Below are 26707 nucleotides of genomic sequence, written 5' to 3'. Positions count from 1 at the left end.
AGACAACAAATATTAAATAACAAATTTATGAGGGGCTGAGTGTGTTGACAAGGCACTCTCTGCCCGTAACATTTGGCAAACAATACCATATAAAGCTGACAATCATTAGGACATAGTATTTGATGATTATTGAGGATTTCAGCAAAATCACTTCTCGTCATCTCGTTATTTGAGATGCATTTATATCAGATTATGCCTTAATCATGTTTGTTGATAGAATAATTGTAAATTAAATTCAGAAGGCTTTCAATGGTGTTTTATTTTGAATATGGTACTGCAGTGGAGTACAGTGCCGTTTTCAGATTCACTTGAAAGTCTCTTGAATGCACATCTGCAGATAAAACCTGTCTCAAAATCCAACTCAGTGTCATCTTTTCAGACAGGGAACAGGTGTCTTCGTTCTTATGAGGAAAAAGAATTATTGCCTTTGGACTGTCTCTCTGACACATGGCACAGACACACAAACATTCCTCTTCCTTCAGAGGCATTTCAATTCCCCAGACCTTTATTATCACATGAACTGTCAAAGCCTTTTCATTTCCATTTCCTTCAAGCACAACCAGACCAGTTGCTCACCGTGACATGAGCCTTGCATTTGCTTTTCATGTTCTAAATGTGTGTGCATGCCATGTTAATTGCCTGATCCTTTTCAATTCTCTATTCTGTTTGTCTATAGGTTTATTGTAATATACAAAGGCCTCTCATACAGCCCATCTCCTTAAATCATCACTTTATATTCTAGCAGGGACACAATGATAATTTACTGCTGCTGCCAGCTGGATATTGTGAAAAATGAGTGTCAAATTGCACGAGCAATATCGGAAACTTATAAGATTCTCAATTAGTGGTTGAATGGAAGTGCCTGGCAACCAGGAAAAACTTATATTTTCAGAACATATTACACTGAATCAACACTGCTTGAACCCCACATTGTTCAACACACCACTGCTAATGCATTGTTCACTCATTCCTGTCACAACAGGTGTAAAATGAAAGTGAAGCTTTGCTTTACAAAGTTTCAACCCTGTGTCGGCATGACATTTCAGCAAATAGAATTGAAAGCAGGTAAAGACCCTTCAAGAATAGATAACAAAAAATTACCGAGGTACAAGGGTGATGGATTCATTTCAAATATCTTTGGATGACCTCTGAAAGGCTATGCTGAAAAAGACCATTTAAAAAAATGTAAAGAGAAATTGTTGCCTTTTTCAGATTTAAAGGAATATTACAGGTTAAATACAAGTAGAACTTAATTGACAGTATTTGTGGCATAATGTTGATTACCACAAAATTAACTTCGACTTCATCTCTCCTTTTCTTAAAAAAAAAAAAAAAAAGGGTTTGTCTGGGTTACAGTGGGGCACTAACAATTTAAACAACCTTACAGCTCAAATAATACACAAGTTTTAACAAAAGAATGAATGAAAGTGCTTTTATAAAATGATAAGGTTTGCATTTCTGCCCTGAAACCCTTCAATAATTGTCCCATTCACTTCCATAAGTGTCTCACATTAACTTCGAGAAAAGTTTTTTGCTATCAAAATTATTCCAAAAATGCTGCCGAATGAACTCTTGAATATTTCTTTGAGGCATACAGTTCATGGTGGTGACAAGAAGCAAGGCAAGACTAGACTTGACAGACAGATAGATAAGAGTTGTAAAATCAAAACATTTATTGCTGTGACCGAAACCTTGTGCTGGAGAAGCACAATGGCAGTAAAACACATTCAATAAACTACCAAAGCTAGTGTTTCCTTTGCTTGAAAAACCCAGCAAATTAATTTGTTCTGTGAACTCAAGAAAATGAATCTGCTGGTTGACTGTGTGAGAAAGACAAGCTGAATCTAAATTCATGTCACGGATCTTTCCATCTCAGAGATACATTAAGTGAGAAGCAAAATGGACAGACAGCGATAGCTTATCTGTAAATTATGTGGACAACATCCAGCGACTGAGGAGGTGGGAGAAGAATATGACTTATTTGACAACAGTAATTCAGAGAGCCGGTCTTCATGTGCCTGTTCCAATCTCTCAAGCTCTCTTTTCAAGAACAGAGAAGACAAACCTCTTACTTCTGCTCTTCTGGATGAGGTGTTTCTATAGAAATATGAGGACAAAATGTACCTATATGTGTAGGCACATAAACAGGTATGACAAACATGTTTCTTAAGCTTATCTTACAAAGATACATATACAAGACAACACTTAACGCTATTAGAGACATGGTGCCAGGCCCATTTTATCCTCTAAATACAGACAATCTTATCTATAATCCCTATATAAATCAACATCTAACATTAATATTCATCAGTTCTGCCACAAATTTGCTTAAGTACGCCTCTTACTTGTGACGAGGAATTGAATTTATGCAAATAACTACATCACTGCTCGCCAGTGTGCATCTTTTTAATATAAAGAAGACTTTTGAAGTCTATCCTTACCATTACAAACATAGAAACATGGTTAATGATAATCTATTAAATTCAACAAATTCAAAAGACAATACACTCAAACATATTTTTATGATGTATCCATTTCAGTTTAATAACACATTTCCATCTAATTGAATTGAATAGTATTGAAGAAAATTTAATTAATAAAACTAGCATTTTTTAAGATTTATAAATTTTATTTGGATAAAGATCAGGCAATTCAATTAGATGGAAATTTGTTATTAAATTGAAATATTAAAAATGGGCTAAAATATTTTTTTGAGTGTAGTATGTACAAACACAGACAATGTGTTCAAAGCTTTCTTCTTTTAATTCATAAGGTAAGTGCATCTGCAAAAGTATCTGTAATGACATTTTTTTGTTGATGTTTTTCAATTTGACATTTTATGGAGGCGAGTTCATTTTTTCTGTAAAAGCACGGCTTGCTCCACAGCTAATGAACAAACCGCATCATTTCCTGCCAAATGAGGCTGGAGGCAAGCAATGCCTTTTCAAATGTGATCCAAAGTAGCATGTCTGTTTGAATAATGTTGGCCTTGCTATACTTGTAATGCACTTCTCCCCTTTCCTCAGTAATGAGTGGCAGGGAAAGGGCACTGCATGCCTGCTCTTTTATTAAAACAAATGAAAGATCCATTATAACATCGGACAGAATAGTCAGACCCTCCTCCTCTGCCTAGCACTAATAGAGGGTGTAAAAGCAAAGGTAGAGGCCTGTAATTCATCAGTCTAATGTTCTGTTCAAATGCTTCAGTAAGCAATGTTTTTAAACCTTAATTCAAGAAAAGAACTGCTGACTAGAGTGACCCGAGAGAAGTTAGTAATGTGGACCTTTTAGAAATGAAAATCAAAGACTACAAATTGATGTATGCAACATTGCAATTTTTTAATACGTATGGGAAGATAATGTTAATTTATTAAACACTGTTTTACATAGTAAGTCTATTGTGAAATGTTTGTTTTGTATTCTATTTAGAGCTTTATTGTTTACCCATACTTTTATATATTTAGTGACCTACAAAATGGCAGTGTGATGAATTTCATCACAATGACATTTTCATTATCTGACAATCATACTTATATAATACGTAGCTCAAAACATGTGTTTCTGGAGGGAGGAATAACAGATCGCTTTTGTACAATATATCTTTGATAGGAACCTAAAAAAATTAATTCAAAAAAGAAGAATTCATGATTTGCTTTCTGTGAATTTGCCTTGTCTCACATTAAATACTGTTCAAACTCTGATTTTGAAAATGTGCGCTACAAAAACAATATCCATAAACAACTAAACAGTCTGAAACATCACTAGAAAATCTGGAAAATTTGGTGAAAGACCAGAGTTGTATATAATCATTCTAAAATCTGGGGCACAAAACAACTTTTCTATATTATTTATGTCCTGCAAACAAAGATCTATGAGAGGGGACTGTGATGGCGGCACTGTAAGATCTGTGAGGCACTCTTGACAGATTTGTAACCGGAGTGGTGTCTGTTAGAGTAGCTGAGAATTGACATCTCAAGGCCGGACAATAAATACACAAGTTTGTTCATCGTCTGTGACAGATAATCACTGGACAGTCAAATCCAAGGACAGTGGCTTCCTCCGACTCGATCTCTGGGAATGATGCGAAGCTCTGAGCCATGTTTCAGGAACACATTTCCTGTAGATGTGGAGAGATATACTATTTTACATACAGTATTTTCGGCCAATAAAAACATAACATATACAAACATACTGTGTATATACACTCACCTAAAGGATTATTAGGAACACCTGTTCAATTTCTCATTAATGCAATTATCTAATCAACCAATCACATGGCAGTTGCTTCAATGCATTTAGGGGTGTGGTCCTGGTCAAGACAATCTCCTGAACTCCAAACTGAATGTCAGAATGGGAAAGAAAGGTGATTTAAGCAATTTTGAGCATGGCATGGTTGTTGGTGCCAGACGGGCCGGTCTGAGTATTTCACAATCTGCTCAGTTACTGGGATTTTCAGGCACAACCATTTCTAGGGTTTACAAAGAATGGTGTGAAAAGGGAAAAACATCCAGTATGCGGCAGTCCTGTGGGCGAAAATGCCTTGTTGTCAGAGGAGAATGGGCCGACTGATTCAAGCTGATAGAAGAGCAACTTTGCCTGAAATAACCACTCGTTACAACCGAGGTATGCAGCAAAGCATTTGTGAAGCCACAACATGCACAACCTTGAGGCGGATGGGCTACAACAGCAGAAGACCCCACCGGGTACCACTCATCTCCACTACAAATAGGAAAAAGAGGCTACAATTTGCAAGAGCTCACCAAAATTGGACAGTTGAAGACTGGAAAAATGTTGCCTGGTCTGATGAGTCTCGATTTCTGTTGAGACATTCAGATGGTAGAGTCAGAATTTGGCGTAAACAGAATGAGAACATGGATCCATCATGCCTTGTTACCACTGTGCAGGCTGGTGGTGGTGGTGTAATGGTGTGGGGGATGTTTTCTTGGCACACTTTAGGCCCCTTAGTGCCAATTGGGCATCGTTTAAATGCCACGGCCTACCTGAGCATTGTTTCTGACCATGTCCATCCCTTTATGGCCACCATGTACCCATCCTCTGATGGCTACTTCCAGCATGATAATGCACCATGTCACAAAGCTCGAATCATTTCAAATTGGTTTCTTGAACATGACAGTGAGTTCACTGTACTAAAATGGCCCCCACAGTCACCAGATCTCAACCCAATAGAGCATCATTGGGATGTGGTGGAACGGGAGCATCGTGCCCTGGATGTGCATCCCACAAATCTCCATCAACTGCAAGATGCTATCCTATCAATATGGGCCAACATTTCTAAAGAATGCTTTCAGCACCTTGTTGAATCAATGCCACGTAGAATTAAGGCAGTTCTGAAGGCAAAAGTGGGTCAAACACAGTATTAGTATGGTGTTCCTAATAATCCTTTAGGTGAGTGTATAGCTACCAACAGCTTTGTCAATGGATAACACCAAATTTTTTCCTTTTCTCATTTTCTCCCAATTTGGCATGCCCAATTCCCAATGCGCTTTTAAGTCCTCGTGGTGATTCGCCTCAAACCAGGTGGTGGAGGATGAATCCCAGCCGCCACCTTGTCTGAAACAGTCAACCAGCACATCTTATCACATGGCTTGTTGAGTGCGTTGCCACAAAGACATAGTGCATGTGGAGGCTTCACACATCCACAGCGGCATCTGCGCTCAACTCACCACGCGCCCAACCGAGAACGAACCACATTACAGTGACCACGAGGAGGTTACCTCCATGTGACTCTACCCTCTCTAGCAACCGGGCCGATTTGGTTGCTTAGGAGACCTGGCTGAATCACTCAGCATGCCCTGGGATTTGAACTAGCAAACTCCACGGGTGGTAGCCAGTGTCTTTACCACTGAGCTACACAGGCCATAATATAATATTTTTAAATGTTCATTAGTTATTGGTAAAATGTGTACATTTCAGCATTTTTGTGCACATTATATTTAGTCATTAATGCCACCCTGCTCTCAAGATAGTTGTCTCAGCATCGGCCATTGAAGAACCCCTATCTGTCAAACACCAATGCTTTCATCGGCATTCATCAAACAATGGCATTTCCAACATGATCTCATGACATTGTGTAATAACGCGCACGACTTTGCTTGAATTTTATTCACATGGAGACTAACCGATTAACAAACGCAATTTTAAATCAATACAATACAGGCATCACATTTTGGCTAGCCTCCTATCCAACATATGTCAATAACCTGTCATACGCTTCCCTCTTCTTGTTCCAAACCCGATGTTTTCTTTCCTCTGTGGTACATTAGATACGTTCCTAATAAATCATGGTTAGGTTTAGGGTTTGTGTAAGGGGTTAGACTTCTCTATGGGAGTAAACGTTGTACATTTTTGTGCGAGCCAACTCGTATAATTTTGCCATCTCATACTATTATTATGATTTGCCATGAGACTGGTTTGGCATTTCACAAAATGATATGAAAGCACTTAGACACCTAAATGAGATGCTGTTGGTTGGTTCATTCCCATGTAAGAAATTTACTCATCATGTGAAAAAGAAATGGGTCTATTCAGGTGTCTGAATATAAGATATATTTAGTAGGGGATGGTGTAACTTGCAAAGCAATACAGATGGTACATGCAGATTTACAAAACCTGTTGCATGCTGGGGTCGGGCTAGATGTTGTTGCTATAAAATTAATTAATTACAGCACAGATGACATTTAAGGGCTCAACCAATGACATGTATGATATATAATGGGCCATTTCCATGCGATTACATGCAGCACAGTGCTGTAAGTCATTAGAATAACATATTACAGATCCTGACAGATATTCTGCTCACGGGTTACAGGGTTAACCAGCTGCTGTTTTAAATGACAAGCAAAACATAAAGAAACATTTAAGGGAAAAATCTCAAGGGAATCATCTCATAATTATGGGGACTGATATTATTGGTGCAAGCATCCTTGAAGCACATCATCAATATTCATTAGGTAATATGTGTCATTTAAATGCAAGGCCTATTAAAGGATTCTTTCAGCATATCATCCGATCTCTCAAAAAGGTCCCACAGGCAGACAAGCATAAAAAATATCAGTCAGTAAACAGAAGAGTCATCTATGCATTTGCATGCAGAACATTATGAAGGACAGGCAGAGAAATGGAAAACAATCAGTAACACGAGTGAACGACAGATAGTGAGATTAAATAATTTTGTAAGATTGTTATGAAAGAACACGGGCAAGACAAAGTTAAACAACATGGAATGGTTAAAACTGAATGGTATCAACAGGTTTGACAGAAAGTGGACTACAGCAAAAACAAACAAACATTTTGAACATAAAAAAGACAGAAATGTCAATGTTTCTGAAGTTTTGTGCGATCCTTGGAAATATTAAAACATTTTGTCATTACAAAACGACATTAGAGCCAGATGCTGCTGGGGCACAGAGACTTCATTCAGCCAAGCAGCACGAATAAATTTTTTTTGTCATGTCCGACTCAAACCCATTAATTTTTGCAGTTAAAATAAATTTTTTCAAGGTAACCTTATCCGAATAACCTGTGATTTAAAATATGATTAAAGGAATATTCTAGGTTCAATACAAGTTAAGCTCAATCGACAGTATTTGTGAATAATATTGATTACCACAAAAATGTATTTCCACACATCCCTCATTTTCATTCATTATTTTATCACACTAAAATCATGTTAAAACACATATTGTTTATTTCTTGTGGCTATAAATATGTTTTTATCCCCTTTTCTCCCAATTTGGAATGCCCAATTCCCACTACTTACTAGGTCCCCATGGTGGCGCGTTTACTCACCTCAATCTGGGTGGCGGAGGACAAGTCTCAGTTGCCTTTGCTTTGACACAGACAATCAGTGCATCTTATCACGTGGCTCGTGGCTCGTAAATTTAAATACATTTAAACTTTTTGGCCCCATTCACTTCCATTGTAAGTGCCTCACTGTAACCCAGATTTTAGCTCTTTTTTTTTTTTATAAAAGGAGGAGCAAGTCAAAATACATTTTTGTGGTAATCAATATTATGCCACAAATGCTATCGATTGAGCTTAACTTGTATTGAACCCGCAACATTCCTTTAACATCCATTTTTTTTTTGGAGTGATTGTGTCTAAGTCTGAATGGTCAGATTGGAACTCAATTGCAACACATGTATAGTTATACAAATATTGTCTGAAGTTGTGTCTGAATACACAAATTTTCATTCACTCTTTCCTTATATAGCAAACTATAAAACATAACTATAGTAAAGCTGAGTATTGATACAGATTTTGTGATTTCACTCTATTCCATTACACAAGCTATCAATTTGTTTCTCGATTCACATTGCATTGAATTCTTAATAACAATTATTATTTAAATGTCCTCATATGTTCCCTTTGACCAAGGAAACTTAATTAAATAATTCAAGCGCAAGGGTATTCCCCATTGCCTCAATTTGAGTTATTAACACATAAAATGTTAAGTCTATAGACTTTTAAGATAAATAAGTTAACCTTAAATGAGTTAAACTTGACATCTCAAGTAGTGTTTAATTAAGACAACTTTTTTTTTTTTTTCAGTAATGACAACAAAGTGTTTACAATGCAATTCAGTGGGCACCAGTGTTTTTTGGTCGAGCGCACATTTAACACATCCGTGCCATTTAGAATTAAATGTTTCTATTTTTGTTGTTTATAACTTAAAACTGACTGTAAAGAACAAAAATGATACTAAAAGAGACTTTATTCAGTGTTAAAAAAAAAATGGACTGCATGGATCTCGTCTTTGGACACACATTACATTAAATGAGTTAAACCAAACTTTACTCTCAACATGCAGTGAATGGATCTCTGTATTAAACTTCTTCGCCATAGGGGGACTGGGTAGCTCAGCGAGTATTGACGCTGACTACCACCCCTGAGTGACTCCAGCCAGCAACCAAATTGGCCCGGTTGCTAGAGAGGGTAGAGTCACATGGGGTAAATTTGTCACGATAGTCACGATTAAGTGGTTCTTGCTCTCAATGGGGTACATGGTAAGTTGAGCATGGAACACGAAGAGTAGCATGAGCCTCCACATGCTGTGAGTCTCCGCGGTTTCATGCACAAGTAGCCACGTGATGAGATGTGTGGATTGACTGTCTCAGAAGCGGAGGTAACTGAGACTTGTCCTCTGCCACCCGGATTGAAGTAACCATGCCACCACAAGGACCTAGTAAGTAGTGGGAACTGGGCATTCCAAAATTGGGGAGAAAAGGGGATAAAACAAAAACAAAAACAAACAAACAACAGAATGCAGCCTTGACCGAGGGAAGAAACAACACTGACCTGCTGTCTGCGCAGGGTTGATTCCAATGCCATCTACAGAAAAAAATCATTAGAGACATCATCAGCATTGCAATCTAAACAAATTCAGAAATAAATCAAACAATGAAAAACAATCAATACATCAGACAGATGGGCAAGCACAGAAACAAAAATTTGGTGAGGGTGATGCACTGAAACGCTGAACAATCATCCTTCAAAGCATCTAAATGACAATAACCAGTCTGTACTGGGCCAGAAAAGTGAGTTATGGATTTCAGTTTAGCATTTCTACAAGAATTATTACAGAAGAACTCAACACAGCATTACATCATGATTTAGCCTGAATGGAATGACAGGATCAACATGATCAAATCTACATGGTGTTGGACAATTCAACACAGCATCAGCAATAATAACTGGATTTTTTCATTTTCTGAAGAAAAGTGGTGCTTGCCAGTACCAAATTCATTGGTCGCTAGGGTGTTGCTAGTCAAAAAAGCCCATCCAAATGTCTCAATGATATTCTGGTCTGTAGATATGGCTTATTTAGTAAGAATGCTTACTAAATTATACTAAACCAATTTGGATTTTTTTTTCACCTGTTTCATCATTTGCCATACTGTAAAAAAATCATAACTCTTTTCACTTAAAAGTAGTAATAACACACCTGTCCTCAACAAACCAAACAATTTGAGGTATCATTCATGTCCCTAGCACAAACGAGCCTTGTTAGCACACACTAATATTCATCCCGAACCCCAAATCACCCCGAATAAACAAATAAGTTACTTACCGTTTGTAATAATGGCACTGGTGGCTGCTGGCACTTTAAACTTTAAATTAAAGAAAACAAGAGGGATTGTTTTATTGCATCCATCAACCATTCACGCTGACAGCCAGGCACCTTACATAAACAATAGTCCTGCACAAAATATCTGTCAAGCAGGAGAAAACTTCAATTTGAATTTATGTTTGCATCAGGTAATTTAAAGAGTCAGTATTGCCAGATAGTGGAAGCTTTCAAAAGCATGAGGAAAGAGCTCTTTGGGCTCTTTCTGAGCAGAAGAATGTGCCAAAAAGAGCAAAGGAAGGTAAAAAAGAAAAAGTGTCAAATTCGTTCTGAAGGGGCTTTGAAAACCTCTCCAGGCACCTGTAAGGCATTTCTTCACACTGTGAGTCCAAAGATGATAGGAAGGGGCATGCCTGGCTGTGAAAATTACTGACCACAGAGAAATTAAGTGCGCTAACTTTCCGTAAAGAAAACAGCTGTTGTCATTGCTTTAGCCTTCTTAGGCAAATACCAATGTTTCTTTTTTGGATAAGAATGCTTGCTAATTTATTTACTGAGGACTTTTGTGCGGGTTCACACATTCAATAATTTTTTTATTTTTTCTGACATTTTATCAGTCAAGCACCTACAAATTTTGAGTCCCTGGGATTACCAAAAAAACTGACGTAACCTTTACTAATACATCACCTAAAGCAGGAATGCCAAAAAGGATTTCTGAAAACACAAAAAAGCTGAAAATTAGCCTGTCCATTTTTATTTAAAAAGGCACTTTATCACTCTTTCCTTCCACTTGACACATTACTTCTTCCTATTATGAGGCTGTCAGACTTGGCATTTCATTATTTCAAGAAAGGAGCGACGACCTGAGCTAATCTGCAACGCCATTCTGTTAAGTCATGGGTCTGCATGCTCTGAATATAGCTTTGAAACAGACGAGAAAGCCCACAGGGAATGAAGAGGGTTTTGTCAACTTTGTAAAACCTAATTTCTAAATGTTTAAGGCTTAACACATGCTTTCATTTAAACTGATTTTGTTCTGCATTGATTTTAACAATGGAGGCTGTGGACACAGAGGTCATGTACACAATACAAAGTTTCGATAGTGATAATCGCATTTAAATGTGGGAGTGAATCCCCTAAATTTTCATTCCACGTGTAAACGGACAACAGGACTGTCTCCCACAATTGCAATGAACCCAGTATATCCTTTTAATTCTACATTATTTTGATTTGATCATATTTTTACATTTGTTTTATTTAACTAATTTCAAACAGAAACATCAAAACTCAATGGCAAAGACGTCGCTCTACAACTCAAACAACTTTCAAACAAGGCTGCAATAGGACAAATATGAATACTTATCTGCTCGACTGAACTGTTAAACTCTGATTTTATGAGCACAAGTGTTGAATGGTCAATCAACTCACCTCTTCTGCTGCAAACTTCAGAACGGCTGTGAACGGTGTGCTCTCAGGTACACTTAATCTGAAACACAGTTATGCCAATGAATACAATTTACATACACCTTCTCCAAAAACATTTAAAGTCAGTTTTTCACAATTCCTGACATTTGATCGTAGAAAACATTCCCTGTTTTAGGCCAGTTAGGATCACTACTTTATTTTATGTGAAATGTCAGAATAATAGTGGAGAATTGTACCATTGTACTATAGAATTGAGAGAATTGTATTTCTTTCATCACATTCCCAGTGTGTCAGAAGTTTACATACACTTGGTTAGTATTTGATAGCATTGCCTTTAAATTGTTTATCTTGGGTCAAACATTTTGGGTAACCTTCCACAAGCTTTTCACAATAAATTGCTGGAATTGTGGCCCATTCCTCCAGACAGAACTGATGTAACTGAGACAGGTTTGTAGGTCTCCTTGCTCGCACATGCTATTTTTAGTTCTTCCCACAAATGTTCTATTGGATTGAGGTCAGGGCTTTGTGATGGCACTCCAATACCTTGACTTTGTTGTCCTTAATCCATTTTGCCACAACTCTGGAGGTATGCTTGTGGTCATTGTCCATTTGGAAGACCCATTTGTGACCGAGCTTTAACATCCTGGCTGACGTCTTGAGATGATGCTTCAATATATCCACATAATTTTTCTTCTTCATGATACCATCTATTTTGTGAAGTGCAACAGTCCCTACTGCACCAAAGCACCCCCACAACATGATGCTGCCATCACCATGATTCACGATTGGGCTGGTGTTCTTCGGCTTGCAAGCCTCACCTTTTTTCCTCCAAACATAACGATGGCCATTATGGAGAAGTACAATTTTTGTTTTAGCAGACCAGAGAACATTTCTCCAAAAAGTAAGATTTTTGTCCCCATGTGCGCTTACAAACTGTAGTCTGGCTTTTTTATGGTGGTTTTGGAGCAGTGGCTTCTTCCTTGCAGAGCAGCCTTTCAGGTTATATCAATATAGGGCTTGTTTTACTGTGGATATAGATACTTGTCTACCTGTTTCCTCCAGGATCTTCACAAGGTCCTTTACTGTTGTTCTGGGATAGATTTGCACTTTTCGTACCAAACTACGTTCATCTCTAGGAGACAGAATGCGTCTCCTTCCTGAGTGGTATGATGGCTGAGTGATCCCATGGTGTTTATACTTGCATACTATTGTTCGTACATATGAACGTGGTACCCTCAGGCATTTGTAAATTGCTCCCAAGGATAAACCAGACTTGTGGTACACCTCCAATTCAGTACACCTCCAAGCAGAAGCTGATGGCTTGACATCATTTCTGAAATTTTCCAAGCTGCTTAAAAGGCACAGTTAACTTCTGACCCACTGGAATTGTGATATAGTGATTTAAAAGTGAAACAATCTGTCATTAAACAATTTTTGGAAAAATTACTCCTGTCATGCACAAAGTAGATCTCCTAAACGACTTGCCAAAACTATAGTTTGCTAATATTATATCTGTGGAGTGGTTAAAAAAATGAGTTTTAATGACTTCAGCTTATGTGTATGTAAACGTCTGACTTCAACTGTAATTGTGCAATAAAAATACAATGAGAACTACACTACAAAAAGTGTAGCTAGCCCATGTGTCGTACTGCAAAAATCCTTTTGCAACAATACATTTTGAGTGAGGTGGATACACAAAGCAAAAGGGGTTTTATTCCCTTGCTTAACACTTTTTCCATGGTACTATGGTTGACATTTGCATGGAATTGACCCAAAATTAACTCACTTCCACTTAATGGCATTTTCTTAACACCAACATTTTGAATATGATTGCTAGTTTATCTTAAAATCTCAGGGTTGTCTCCAGCCTCTATGCAATATATTGCTACCAACTTTCAAACCAAATCTACGCCCTTGAGTTTAGATCAATCTTTTACCAATTCTGTTATAAAACAGAAAATGGCACTGTAATTCCAAGGTTTTATTCAATTATTTGATGAATGAATAAATTAACGAAGTAAACACTCCTTCAGAAATAGAGAAACATTGAGGCACATAACAATATATGCGCCTAAGAATCAATCAAATCAGAACTGATGAAAACATTTAAAGCAGGAATATTCATGTTGATGTGTAATGTGATGAATGCTGATTTATAGCACAGTAAAAGGAGGAACATACATATTTATGACGTGTAATATACTGAATGTTAATGTATATAACAGCTAAAACAGGAATGTTGATGCTAATGAATATAACTGTAAAATAAACATGAATGTTTATGGCGTTTAACACTTATTTATGAGGCAGTTAAAGCAGGAATATTAATGCTGATGGCGTTTATGTGTTGAATTCTGGTCTTTAACCCTTGTGTGACCTTCAGGACATTTTTGACTTTTTCATTTTTGTTTTTTCTATCAATTTGGCTGTGTTAATGCCAATGGCATAAATTATGACAAAGGTGTGTATTTTGGGGGGGAATATTGATATTTTAACCTCAGTTCTCACAATACAACTATAATACACAGTGTACACAAAATAGTCCCCAATGAAACCCATTAAAACAGCAATTTTTGATCCCAGTGCCATTAATGCATACAACCATTAATTCTATGATATTATGCTTTCATTCCTGAGCCCAGACTTCAAAATAAAAATTGATATTTTCCACCAGATGGCACCATTTTTCTCATGTTTAGCCTATGGAGTAAATACGTGCTTTTTCCCTATTTTCTGCACTGCAGGCCAATTAAAAAAATTATGCAGCTAATATTGAGTGGGTGTGTTGGTATGGATATGTGTGTGTGTGTGTGTGTGTGTGTGTGTGTGTATGTATGTATGTATGTATGTAATGAGACGTGTGTGTGCATAACATGTTAAATGTTGTCAAGTGTTAAAAACCTGAAAATGAATTAATATTTGGTAGTTATGATCAGGTCTGATGTTGGTTAAAAAAAAATCTGTCCGTAAAAGTGGAAAATAATATTAATATAGAATATTTTCTGAGAAGGACATTTTTTTTCCCTCTAAGGACCTCTGAGTAACTTTTTTTTAAATTGACGCACAAGGGTTCAAGCAGAAAAAGTAAGCATATTAATGTTGATGATGTGTCGTGCCGAATGCTGATCTGTCACTCACACTTTATAAGGTAACCGAGGGTCCGACGTCAGTGTGATTTTAAACGTTACTTTCGACCTAACAGAAACAGAAACAGAGACGCTTATTAACTGAGGTTTATATACACATGGAATGGATACTAATAACAAACATATTGTTGTTACAGTAATAAATGGCTTTACTTACATTTTTCAGATTTGTATGAAAGCACTGCACACTGTTTACACCGACACGGAAGTTGCAAGGACCCGATGATACACGTCATCTTTCGATAGACCTTTCTTTCCCCTTCTTTTCTATATACTTGTTTTTAGTCAGGGTTTATTATATTTAACCCATTATCTCATATTTAGATGTTTTAGATGATTAAAAAAGTCCTCAGTTTACAAACTGGTAAAATTACAATCTTTTCGACTACAGTATTTTCTGTCAGGCAAGATTCAAGCCAGCCTGGTATTACCGTAAAGATTGTTGTTAATGCACCGCCTACATTTAACAAATGTTGAAAGTGCAAAGACCTTTGAAGTCAACTTTTGCAGGGTAAATAAACATCGACAGCTCTGAATGGGAGTGAATAGTAGATCACAGCGAATATTATTTTCACTAACCCATTTGCTCCAAGAACAATAGAAAAAAGACACTCTTACGTTTTAATGACTTATCAGAAGAGGAAAAAAATAGAAAGCGGTGGATTAAGACAGTCAGATGCAAGGGTATGTACAAGTAAGTACAACCCCCACCCCCACCCATAGTTATACCGTGATTAATGGAAACAAGTAAATGCTTCACGCCGCAGCCCCGCCAATGTTCAAGCCAAATCTATGCCCTTGGTGAGATGGGAGAACATGCCAAATTTTCTGTCACACTCTCAGCAGCTGTAATAGAACCCCCCTTGCAGCTGTGGTAATTAATATTTTTCAAAACCTATTTTTAGATTTTCTCCCCGTTTCTCCCAAATTTGGCATGCCCAATTCCCAATGCACTCTTGGTCCTTGTTGTGGCGTAGTGACTCGCCTCAATCTGGGTGGCGGAGGAGGAATCACAGTTGCTGCCATATCTGAGACCGCGCATCTTATCACGTGGCTTGATGAGCGCGTTACCGCGGAGACATTGCACGTGTGGATGCTCACGCTATTCTCAGCGACATCCACACACAAATCACCACACGCCCCGACGTGAACGAAAACAACATTATAGCGACCATGAGGAGGTTAACCCAACGTGACTCTACCCACCCTAGCAACCGGGCCGATTGGTTGCTTAGGAAGCCTGAGTCCTGACTGGAGTCACTCAGCAGGCCCTAGATTTGAACTTGCGATTCCAGGTGTGGTAGTCAGCGTCATTACTTGTTGAGCTATCCAGGTCTCCTAATAAGCACAATGTTATACATTTATATTTATAAAAATCGAGATTTACGCTAATAAATAAGGTGGAAACACGTTATCACAGTCTGTGAAAAATGTCTATTCTGTACAATATGTTTATATGTTAATATGTCATATCTATTTCGAATTAACATTCACTTAGCATCAGTTATACATTAAATGGTGACACTTTACAATAAGGTTCCATTTGTTGACATTAGTTAACACGAAATAACAATGAACAATACTTATCCACAATATTACTGAATCCCATGACGTTTTGCGAGTGAAGTGGGCGGAACTTCTAGTAAAGTGTATACAATCGTTATTTTGTACAACTTTGTAAAATGACAGAAACTTGACAACAAATGATCACAGTATTAGCCTATAGCGAGGCGATATTGTTCTTCTCCACCTACCTGTTAAAGATTATGGGTTTCAGAATGATAGCCAAATATTGCAAATAGAAGCATTTTTTGTTATTTTGTTGAGTCTTTATCCATCAATGGAAGAACCTGAGCAGACTAAGCTGGTAAGCTATGTAGCCTATTAGCACCTTCACAGCTGTAAATTGGACGTTTTGAGAACGTATCGGTTACCTAACGTAACCTCGGTTCTCTCTAGATGAGGGAACGAGTATTGCGTAAGCTAGCTTAAGCTACGGGAAAGATTCATCTTTTCTGAGATATTGAAGCCAAAAAATTATCTTTAATTTTTGTATCCATTGTCAACGCAGTGCGGCAGCTGCAGACCTTGAGCGGGCTATCTAGCGAGCTCATAGGTTGCTCTGCGGCAACTGCTGCAGCCTATAGACGAGCTTGGGCGAACTCGCATCCAATGAGAGGCGTCCGCGGCTCACTGCATCAAAGCCCGCCAAAATGGGCGTGACTAGAGTGCATATAAGCGTGGTTCAGTAGGCTGGAACCCTGGTTTTCATTGACTGAAGCGAAAAGTCAGCACGTGGCGCGAGCACGGCCGGCTACGCAATACTGCGTTCCCTCATCTAGAGAGAACCGAGGTTACGTTAGGTAACCGATACGTTCTCTTCACGAGAGGTTCTCTCGTATTGCGTAAGCTAGCTTACGCTCACGGGAACCCATTGTCAGCGCCGTCGCGCTCAAGCATCCACTGTATGAGCCCCAGGGAATTAAGGGGGACCGGGGAGCCCTTATGAGTGGGGAAATAATATTTGGCCGGCAAGAATGCGGGTCATTGATTGTGTAATACATAAGCACATAGTGGGAAGGGAGCGACAGAGCGGCGGTGCGGTCTGTGTGGAATGTGACCCATCAGTGCAGCTCACCAGGGGAGCTGTAGCTTATTAAACCGCTAGTAGTTTTGCCTGCAGAGCGGGCAATTCCATATTGTAAAATCTGACAAAGGTGGAGGGAAGTCCATCCGCTGCCACACATATGTCGTAAATGGAAATCCCGCTGGACCATGCCCACGAGGATGCCATGCCTCTAGTGGAGCGAGCCCTAATGCCCAACGGGCATGGCAGGTCTTTTGACGCGTATGCAGCAGCAATAGCGTCCACTATCCATCTAGATAGTGTCTGTTTCGAGCGGCGAGACCTTTGGTGCGCCCTCGAGCGAAACAAAAAGCTGCTCAGAGCGTCTGAAAGCGGCGAGCGCGCAGTATACAATCTCAGTGCTCTGACCGGGCAAAGGAGATTGGCGTCGCGTTCAGCTATCGGTGCTGGCAGCGCCGATAGGAAATGACCTGTGCTCTGAAAGGAGTACCGATCACCTTGGGAACATAGCCGTGTCTAGGCTTTAAAATTACCTTGGAGTCACTTGGTCCAAACCCAAGACACGCAGCGCTGACAGACAGCGCGTGAAGGTCTCCCACACGTTTGACTGATGACAGGGCAGTCAGAAAAGCGGTTTTGAGTGAAAGGTATTTCAAATCCACGGATTGAAGAGGTTCGAAAGGGGGCTTTCATAGTTTCGAGAACTATAGAAAGATCCCAGATAGGAACCGATGGAGAGCGGGGGTTCATCCTTCTAGCTCCCCTGAGGAAGCGGATGACCAGCTCGTTTTTACCCCATGACTGGCCGTGCAGGGGTTCAGCGAACGCCGCAGCGGCCGCCACTACACTTTGGCGTGGATGGGGATCTGCCCTTATCCAGCAGCTCTTGTAGGAATACTGAGCAGCGACGACACCCCACATGTCCGCGGGTCCAGGTCTCTGTCGGTGCACCATTTTGAGAACACAGACCATTTTGGCGCATAGAGTCTTCTCGTGGAAGGGGCTCTAGCGTGTATGATGGTGTTTATTACTCCTTCTGGCAGAGCGACGGGTAGTCGTTGATCACCCACGCATCCAGCGCTCTGGGTGGGGATGCCAGATTGTGCCGCGAGCTTGAGAGAGGAGATCTGCTCTCACTGGGATGGGCCGCGGCTGTCAGTGACAGCTGCGTAAGCTCCGGGAACCATGTCTGATTCTCCCAAGCGGGGCTATGAGGAGCACCGAGTGGCGCATTTCCCTGATCCTCTGCGTTACCTGTGGCAATAGCGAGGCGGGAGGGAAGGCGTAAGCGGGCGTCTGGGCCAGTCCTGGGCCAGCGTGTCCTCGCTTTTGAGAAAAATATTGGGCAGTGAGAGTTCTCTTTGGGCGCAAAGAGGTCTATCTCTGCTCTGCCGAATAGGTGCCATAGCGTCTGGACTGTTTGGCGTGCAGGGACCATTCCCTGGGGAATATTGTCTCTGGACAGTCTGTCGGGCCGTCGTTCAGGTGGCCTGGCGCGTGCGTTGCCCTCAGCGGCGCAGGTGGCACTGGGACCAACTCAGTATGCGTTTAGATCAGATGGAAGAGGTTCCTGGATCTGACACCGCCCTGGCGGTTTAGGTAGGATACCACAGATCTGTTGTCGAGCGGACCAGGGCGTGGTGACCCTGAATGACCGGGAGAAAGCGCCGCGGCGTACTCGACCGCTATCATTTCCAGACAATTTATGTGAAGGAGCTTTTCCTGAACTGACCATAGGCGAAAACCGGAGAGCCCTCGCGGACCGCGCCCCAACCCGTGTTGGATGCGTCTGTCGAGATGACTTTCGGCGAGATACAGCTCCCATTGTCACTCCCGCTGATACCATTCAGCCACTGTCCAGGGCTGCAGAGCTGATATACAGGTCTGAGTCACCTTGATGGGCTGGCGGCCTGTGGCCCAAGCCCGGCGAGGCGCGGTGTTTAGCCAATGCTGAAGCGGGCACATGTGCAGTAAACCCAGCTGAAGTACTGCTGCGGCTGAGGCCATGTAACCTAGCACTCTCTGGAATTTCTTCAGAGCGTGAGGCTGTTCATCTGAAAAGATGCGGCTAGTCAGCTGAACACGGCGCTGCTGTGTAGATAAGCGAGCCGTCATTGCCACTGAGTCTAGTTCTATTCCAAGGAAGGAAATTGTCTGACTGGGCTGTAGTGAGCTCTTGGTCCAATTGACTGCAAGACCCAAACTGTTCAGATGGCTGAGGAGAACTGCTCTGTGAGACAGAAGCTCCATATGTGACTGTGCCATAATCAGCCAGTCGTCCAAATAGTTCAAAATTCGCAAACCCTGACTCCACAGGGGTGCGAGCGCCGCATCCATGCACTTCGTGAAAGTACGAGGTGCTAAGGACAGGCCGAGCGGGAGGACGGTGTATTGATAAACCTGGCCGTCGAGGCGAATCTCAAGAATGGCCTGTGACGGGGATTTATCTGAATCTGAAAGTATGCATCTTTCAGATCGAGAGAAATAAACCAGTCCCTCTGGCGCACATGCGTGAGGAGTTTCCTGATTGTAAGCATTTTGAACGGTCTTTTTGCAAGCACCTTGTTCAAAACCCTGAGATCTAATATGGGTCTGAGGCCGCCGTCTTTCTTGGGAACAAGAAAATAACGGCTGTAAAGCCCCGCCTCGCTCAGAGAGGGTGGCACTTTCTCTATGGCCCTTTTGCACAGAAGGCTTGCTATTTCTGAACGAAGCATGCACGCTGCTTCCGTGTTCACAGTGGTTTCGAGCCGCGCTCTGAAGCGAGGAAGGCGGCGATCGAACTGTAGCAAATAGCCCTGTTGTACTGTGCTTAACACCCACTTGGATATCCCTGAAATAGCTTCCCACGCTTTGAAGCGTACGCTAGAGGGTGAATGGCCAATTCGCTCTGATTGCCGCACACAGAGCGCTGAACAAAATGTGTGAGCGCGTTTAGTGTGTTCATGCATGATTGCTCGCAGACAGCATGAACAGGCTGTTTTGTGAGTGACTTCCCGATTGGAATGAATGGGGAAAGAGTCACATCTGTTAGGTGATGCGCAAGCATAGTCATGGGCACGGGACTTACACACAGAGGAATGTTTGCTGGCCGTGTAACAGAGCGGGCAGAGAATGGGCGCGCGCGCGTATTCGTGGGCGCATTTATTGACTCTAGCGCTCGGCGGTTCGTAACCGCTTTATGTGAGCATGCTCTGGTGGGGACACGAGACATGCAGTGCTTGTGTGCAGAAGTGAACACTGGATTGTGGGCACATTTTCTACACATAGGGCTGGTGCGTGTGACAGACCGGCCAGAGAATGGAGCGTGCGCACGCATTTGTGAGCGCCTTCATTGACTCTGGCCTTCGGCGGTTTGTAACAGCTTTATGAGGCGTGCTCTGATAGGGACGCGGGATGTGTTATGCTTGTGTGTAGAGGCGAACACTGGGTTGTGGGCACATTTTCTACACATAAGACATGTTTGCTCTTTACAAGATTTATTTGGATCGCCGTGAAAGCGGCGTTTGAGTGCTGAGCAAGCGGGCAGTGTCACCGGCTTGTTGGCTGCTAAATTCACCACTGTAGTAGCCTGAGAGAAGGGGACTGACAGGGGCAAAGCTTTGGCGGTGGTCCGGCGGCGGGACTGAGCCGTCGTTTGTTCAACAAAGTTAGGAAGACTTTGGTTGCTCTGGTTTCAGCGTTACCTTAAATCGAGGCCAGCGAGGCGGTCTGCGGCGGTCTGCGGCGGCTGTCTGGCCTGATCGAGGCGGCCGCCCTGTCGGCGCTGAGAAGTCTGAGATTGTTGAGCTGGGGCTGTGAAGAGGCTCGTGCAGGAGGCTGATCACGTGGCGGCCTGCAGAGGAGCTAGCGCGACGAGGCAGAAAGAGATTCATGGCTTGTGTGGCTTTTGGACCTCTGAAAACCGGTCAATGATACCACTCACCGCGGAGCCGAAGAGACCGGATGGAGAGGCGGTGCGTTGAGGAGCGTGAGCGCTCTGCTTCTCCCATGTCGGCTAAGCGTTAACCACAGATGTCTCTCGGTCACAGTCAGCTGGCCATGCACTTCCCTATAGCTTGGGCTGCAGCTTTGGTAGCGCGAGGGCGAGGTCCGTAGCACTCCGTATGTCTGCAACCGCCTCTGGATGCCTACTTTCCTCATCCCACTCCCGCAGAAGGTCCGCTTGGAGGATCTGTAGGGCTGGCCATAGAGTGCAGAGCAGATGCAGCTTGGCGGGCGGAATAGGCGGCCAACACAGGCGGAAGTTGTTCTGCAGGCCTTAGGCGGGAGCACTGGTTTAGACCGCCATCTCGCGGAGGCGGGCAAAAGGTGTGCTGCTACCGCATCCTCGACCGGAGGGATGGAGCGTAGCCCTTCTCAGTGGCGCCGTCCACGAAGCAAGAGAGGTGGAGGCGTGGGATCGGACCCTGGCGAGAAAGGCGTTCCATGATTTGGAAAGCTTCGGCGTGGAGTTCGGCAGGAAGGGAGCGGCCGGGTAGCGGGTGCTGCTGGCGGCGGCTCTGTAAAGCAGCCGTCAAGTCTGTTGGGTGCCTGCTCAAGGGCGGTGACCACTCGAGCCCGAGGTGGTCGGCGGCCTGTGTGAGGCGTGTTAGTTCCCCGCCGACTCGGCGCGGGTCCTGCTGGATTCCTGGGCGAGGAGGAGCGTGTGAGCCTGACCACTCCTGGCTGTCGAAGCGATGATGGAACAGCCCTTATCCTCCGCTTCTTCGATCCGAGATGGCAGCAGAGCAGCGGCTCGGCGGCAACTGCGCGTCCGGTGGGCGGGGAGGGTGAAAGCGATGCTTTCGAGGGATGGGCTCGGCGAGGCAATCGCTTCTACCATTGTTTTCGGCAGCCTTTGAGGCGGCGTTTTTCTCTCGTGGCTGAGCGGAAGCGGCGGCGGCTTCGGTCCTGGCGGTTCGAGTCGAACCCGCAGGGTCGACATCGGCAGCTCCTCGCAGAGATCGCATCCGCCGGCGGCGAGCTCTGCATGCCCCAGTCCCAGGCAGAGGCGCCAGATGATGTGGCGGTCTCCGGTGCTGAGAGGAGCGCGGCATGAGGCGTAAGTGGAGCGAGGCATCTTAAAAAAGCGCTCATACTCTTTTGTGAAGTTCTTAAGAACTAGCTTGCTTTTAAAAGGATACGTCGCCGGATGGCGTAGCTTCGCAGGGCGGCTGAAGGTGGCGAAGGCGGCCGGCTTCTTCGGCGCTGTCCACGCTTGCTTGATGCCCCTCGAGCGGCGCGGCTTCCAGTTCAGTGATGCGAAGAGCTCGCTGAAGAGATGAAAATCAGGGTTCCAGCCTACGAACTACGCTTATATGCACTCTAGTCACGCCCATTTTGGCGGGCTTTGATGCAGTGAGCGCGGGCGCCTCTCATTGGATCGCGAGTTCAGCCCAAGCTCGTCTATAGGCTGCAGCAGTTGCCGCAGAGCAACCTATGAGCTCGCTAGATAGCCCGCTCAAGGTCTGCAGCTGCCGCACTGCGTTGACAATGGATACAAAAATTAAAGATAATTTTTTGGCTTCAATATCTCAGAAAAGATGAATCTTTCCCGTAGCGTAAGCTTGCTTACGCAATACGAGAGAACCTCTCGTAAGAGAACTGTAGATAATTGTTTATTTTAAAGCATATATTGAGTCTTGTCAGAAACTGAAGAGTTTGTTGTACCGAGATTATGTACTTACTGTAGTTACAGGAGAGGTCTGTATTGTCTGTATAAGAGGTCTGCAGGATGCTCATGAATTACAGGACTCAGGTGATGATACTGTTCTGCTGCCATTTTTCAGATAAAATACAATTATTTTGTGGGAGATGACGATGAAGTAAGCTCACATACATAATATCCATATATAAATGCTGTAACCTACATGAAGTGCTTTAATGTTGACTGAACAACTGATCCTTTTGATAGATTGAATGTATTGTTCTTGTGCAGGAAATAACGATGTAGCAGCCACACAATAACATTTAACATACAAAAAGAACTACGTGCAATAAAATAAAAATATTTATTTGAACATACATAATAAACATTGTACACAAAAGTTCAATGTTGTCTGTAAAGCAACAATAAAACAAAAGTAATAAAAAAGTATGTATTATTAAAAGCACTAGCTGTACAAATCAATTTAATTGATACTGAATTAATTTCCACAGTGTTTTCCAAATCAACTTTCCCCCTTAATGGGAGACATGCACATTCTGCAAAGACACTCAAAAGAAAGTGAATTGCAGGCAGGAAAAATGCAGGAAAGAGTAAAATCATTATGCAATTAATTTAAAATGTGATAAAACATCTCACTACAATACTAATCTAATAATTATGGTCTTTCACTGTATGATTTATCATTTATCAACATGAAAACAGTTGAACACATCTTCACAGACAGTTCAGGAAAAACATTGTTCCTTTTATACTCTGTAATAATGCCATTTCAAAACATGTAAAGGATTCACAAAAGTCCAACGCTGAATAGAAATGAACAAACTCTAGAAATATGTAGGAGTGGTGGTGGCGTAGTGGGCTAAAGCACATAACTGTTAATCAGAAGGTTGCTGGTTCAATCCCCACAGCCACCACTATTGTGTCCTTGAGCAAGACACTTAACTCCAGGTTGGTCCAGGGGAATTGTCCCTGTAATAAGTGCACTGTAAGTCCCTTTGGATAAAAGTGTCTGCCAAATGCATAAATCTAATGAAATGTCAGCACATGTACATACACACTTGTGAGCACAATAACTATCATTTGTATGTAAATCATTGTGCTCCGTTTCTGGACATCTATCGCAGCTGGACAGTAACGGTGAATAATATTATTAATCACCGCTGTTGACTTCTTGCGAATAAAGTGAAAAGAGCACACAAACAAATGATTCCAAGCTTTATCAAACAGATGTTCCTAACCCAATCGTTATGTAGGCAGCCGATGGAAGAAGCAGCATCTGGGACTGGAGCACTTTGCAATGTCCAGGAAATTTGAAAGACATCTTACAACATTTACAAAGCAAGAATTACACCGCATGATGACAGGCAAGCAAGCAGAGACCGGCTAGACACCAAATGTCAACTTCAATAATCACACGTCCGCTAGAGAACCGGAAATTCAACCCACCTAGCGAAATGCTGTGATAGAGCGTTTATTAATCTTAGTTAATGTTAATTTCAACATATAGCCTACTTAGACATTTTAAAAATCAAAAGTATTTGTTAACATTAGTTAATGCACTACAAAGTAACAATGAACATTTTTGTCTGTCAACAGTTTTTATTAACTAACATTAACATAGATTTATTAATGCTGTAAAAATATTTTGTGACTTCAATTTGAATTTATTGGCCAAGTATATATATATATATATATATATATATATATATATATATATATATATATATATAAAAACATTTGGTGCAGATTGTCACGATCCCCTGTTGTCTGCCACGTGTTGCACTACAATTCCCATGATTCCCGGCCCTCATCACTCTGTCAGTGTTCGCACCTGATTGTCGTTTGTGATCATCCTGTGTCTGTGTATTTAAACCCTGTTTGTTTCTCCATTCCTCTGTCGATTGTTGAATGTTTCAGATGTGTTTATGTTCCGATGTTTGCGCTGTTGCCTGTCTTGCCGTTGTCATCCTGTCGTGTTCATCCAGTTCCGTGTACCTCCGATGTTTTCATGTTTTAGTTATAGTTTCCCCCCATGGATGTTTCATTTGTTCCTGTTTGTTTTGTTTTCACTATGATTAATATAGAACCCGCAGTTAGATCCCCACTCCTCGTCTGCCCTTGTCTGCATTCTTAACACAGATGGTGAAAATATACAGACAACAACAACTACCACATCAATTGTCCAATGCTAAAGTAAGCTGTGCTATAATTATGATCATTTTTGTGTGTTTAGAAATCATGCAGATTGAGGAAGAAGGTCCAAAATGTTACATGAGAATACCGGAACTGTCCCTGTTAATGATAGATATAGCCTGAGGGAAGAAACTGTGTTGATAAAGGGTAGAATTGTCAGTTCATGCTACCTAATGTATTAACTAATATTAATGAACCGGGCCTTTTGGAAAGTGTTACCAGTTAAGTAATCATTGAACACTTTAATTTTGTGCTTGATAACAATCATTATAGATTTACCCCTATAGTTTTGTATGTTTTGAAACATATTTGTTTTTACTCTGCTAAATCTACATGTCTTATTTCAAATTTTTAGTCTGTGAAATTTGAATCTCCCTAGGCAGCGGCTTAGAGGAGTCAATAAAGACTATTGGATAGGCTACTGCTATTAGTACTGCTACTACTGCTCCAATGAATGTGACTGGACCAACAATATAAGACACAGTTTAAAATAAGGCTAAAATGTACAGATCAGTGTAGCAGCACTGATGAATATATGCCTTTTTGTATTTATCAAGCATCCTTTCTACATTAGCAAAAGCCCACTTAGACCCAATTAGGAATCAGAGAGGACTGGTGTTGGCACATTTCATTAATCATATATCAACTACATAGTTGATCCTTAATCTGTTCAGCACAAAGGTCTATTTTCTGCCTGTTCTCAAGAGTTAAGATTTACATTGGTGTCTGGTGGATTTACAGAGACCTGCAAGATAACTTGAGTCTCATGAGTCATCCTCATAAAGCTAACCCTGTTTCTAGCACTGTAGGGCACACTGCCAGCAGCTTCCCTAGAGGGACATGTGGGTGTTGAAGAAAACAGTCTTCTCGGTGTGACTTCACTAGACGCTGTTTTGCTAGAGTCCAAAAGGCTTTTGCCACAGACTTATTGAAAGCACTTAAGTAAACCTGGAAATGCCATTCTCCTGATGACCAACCAGAGAATTGCTTCTTTGCATCTTTAATCAACTTCACAGCTCAAACAATACACATATTTCAACAGAGGAATGAATGTAATTACTTTTATGAAATTATAAACTTCACATTTCTGCCTTTAAACCCTCTGAAAATTGTCCCCATTCATTTGCATTGTAAGTGTCTCACCGTAGCCATTATTTTGACTCTTATAAACAAAATGAGAGATGATTCGAAATAATTTTTATCTTGTACCTAACCTGGAATATTTCTTTTCCAGAAATATTTGAAATAGCTTGAAATAGTGACTCCTTATTCTCTCCAAGTTTGTCAGTGAATCAGCACTGACTAGGAATAAGAGATGGAAGGGAATATTTTGGAGAATTGAAATGTTGCTTCTAATTGCTTTCCTCTCTGTGTTGCTGTCCATGGTCCTGAAACCAGAGCTGTACAATCTCAACAAGTCAAGTCAAGTAGTTTTTATTGTCGTTTCAACCATATACAGTTAGTACAGTACACAGCAAAACGAGACAACGTTCCTCCAGGACCATGGTGCTACATAAAAACAACAAAGGACCAACACATGGACCACATGAGACAACACAACGAAATAAAATACCTATATAAAAAAACCTACATATACCTATATAAAGTGCACGTGCAAA

At 41.5% G+C, this 26707-nt stretch overlaps 1 protein-coding gene across 1 annotated transcript; it reads right to left on the bottom strand.

The window, feature by feature from the left end:
- Positions 1–2700: 2700 nt before the first annotated feature.
- On the bottom strand, positions 2701–14900 carry LOC127635899 (ubiquitin-fold modifier 1). The gene is made up of 6 exons (XM_052116176.1): positions 14816–14900; positions 14651–14707; positions 11516–11573; positions 10091–10130; positions 9319–9351; positions 2701–4117 (listed from the first exon to the last, which is right to left on the bottom strand). Coding segments are annotated over exons 1-6 (273 nt in total). The 5' UTR covers positions 14818–14900; the 3' UTR covers positions 2701–4034.
- Between the last annotated feature and the right edge of the window lie 11807 nt (positions 14901–26707).

This window comes from Xyrauchen texanus, chromosome 43 (assembly GCF_025860055.1).
Source record: "Xyrauchen texanus isolate HMW12.3.18 chromosome 43, RBS_HiC_50CHRs, whole genome shotgun sequence".
Lineage (NCBI taxonomy): Eukaryota > Metazoa > Chordata > Actinopteri > Cypriniformes > Catostomidae > Xyrauchen > Xyrauchen texanus.
The sequence above is the reverse complement of the archived record's forward strand: the minus strand, read 5'-3'. Positions and strand labels throughout refer to the sequence as shown.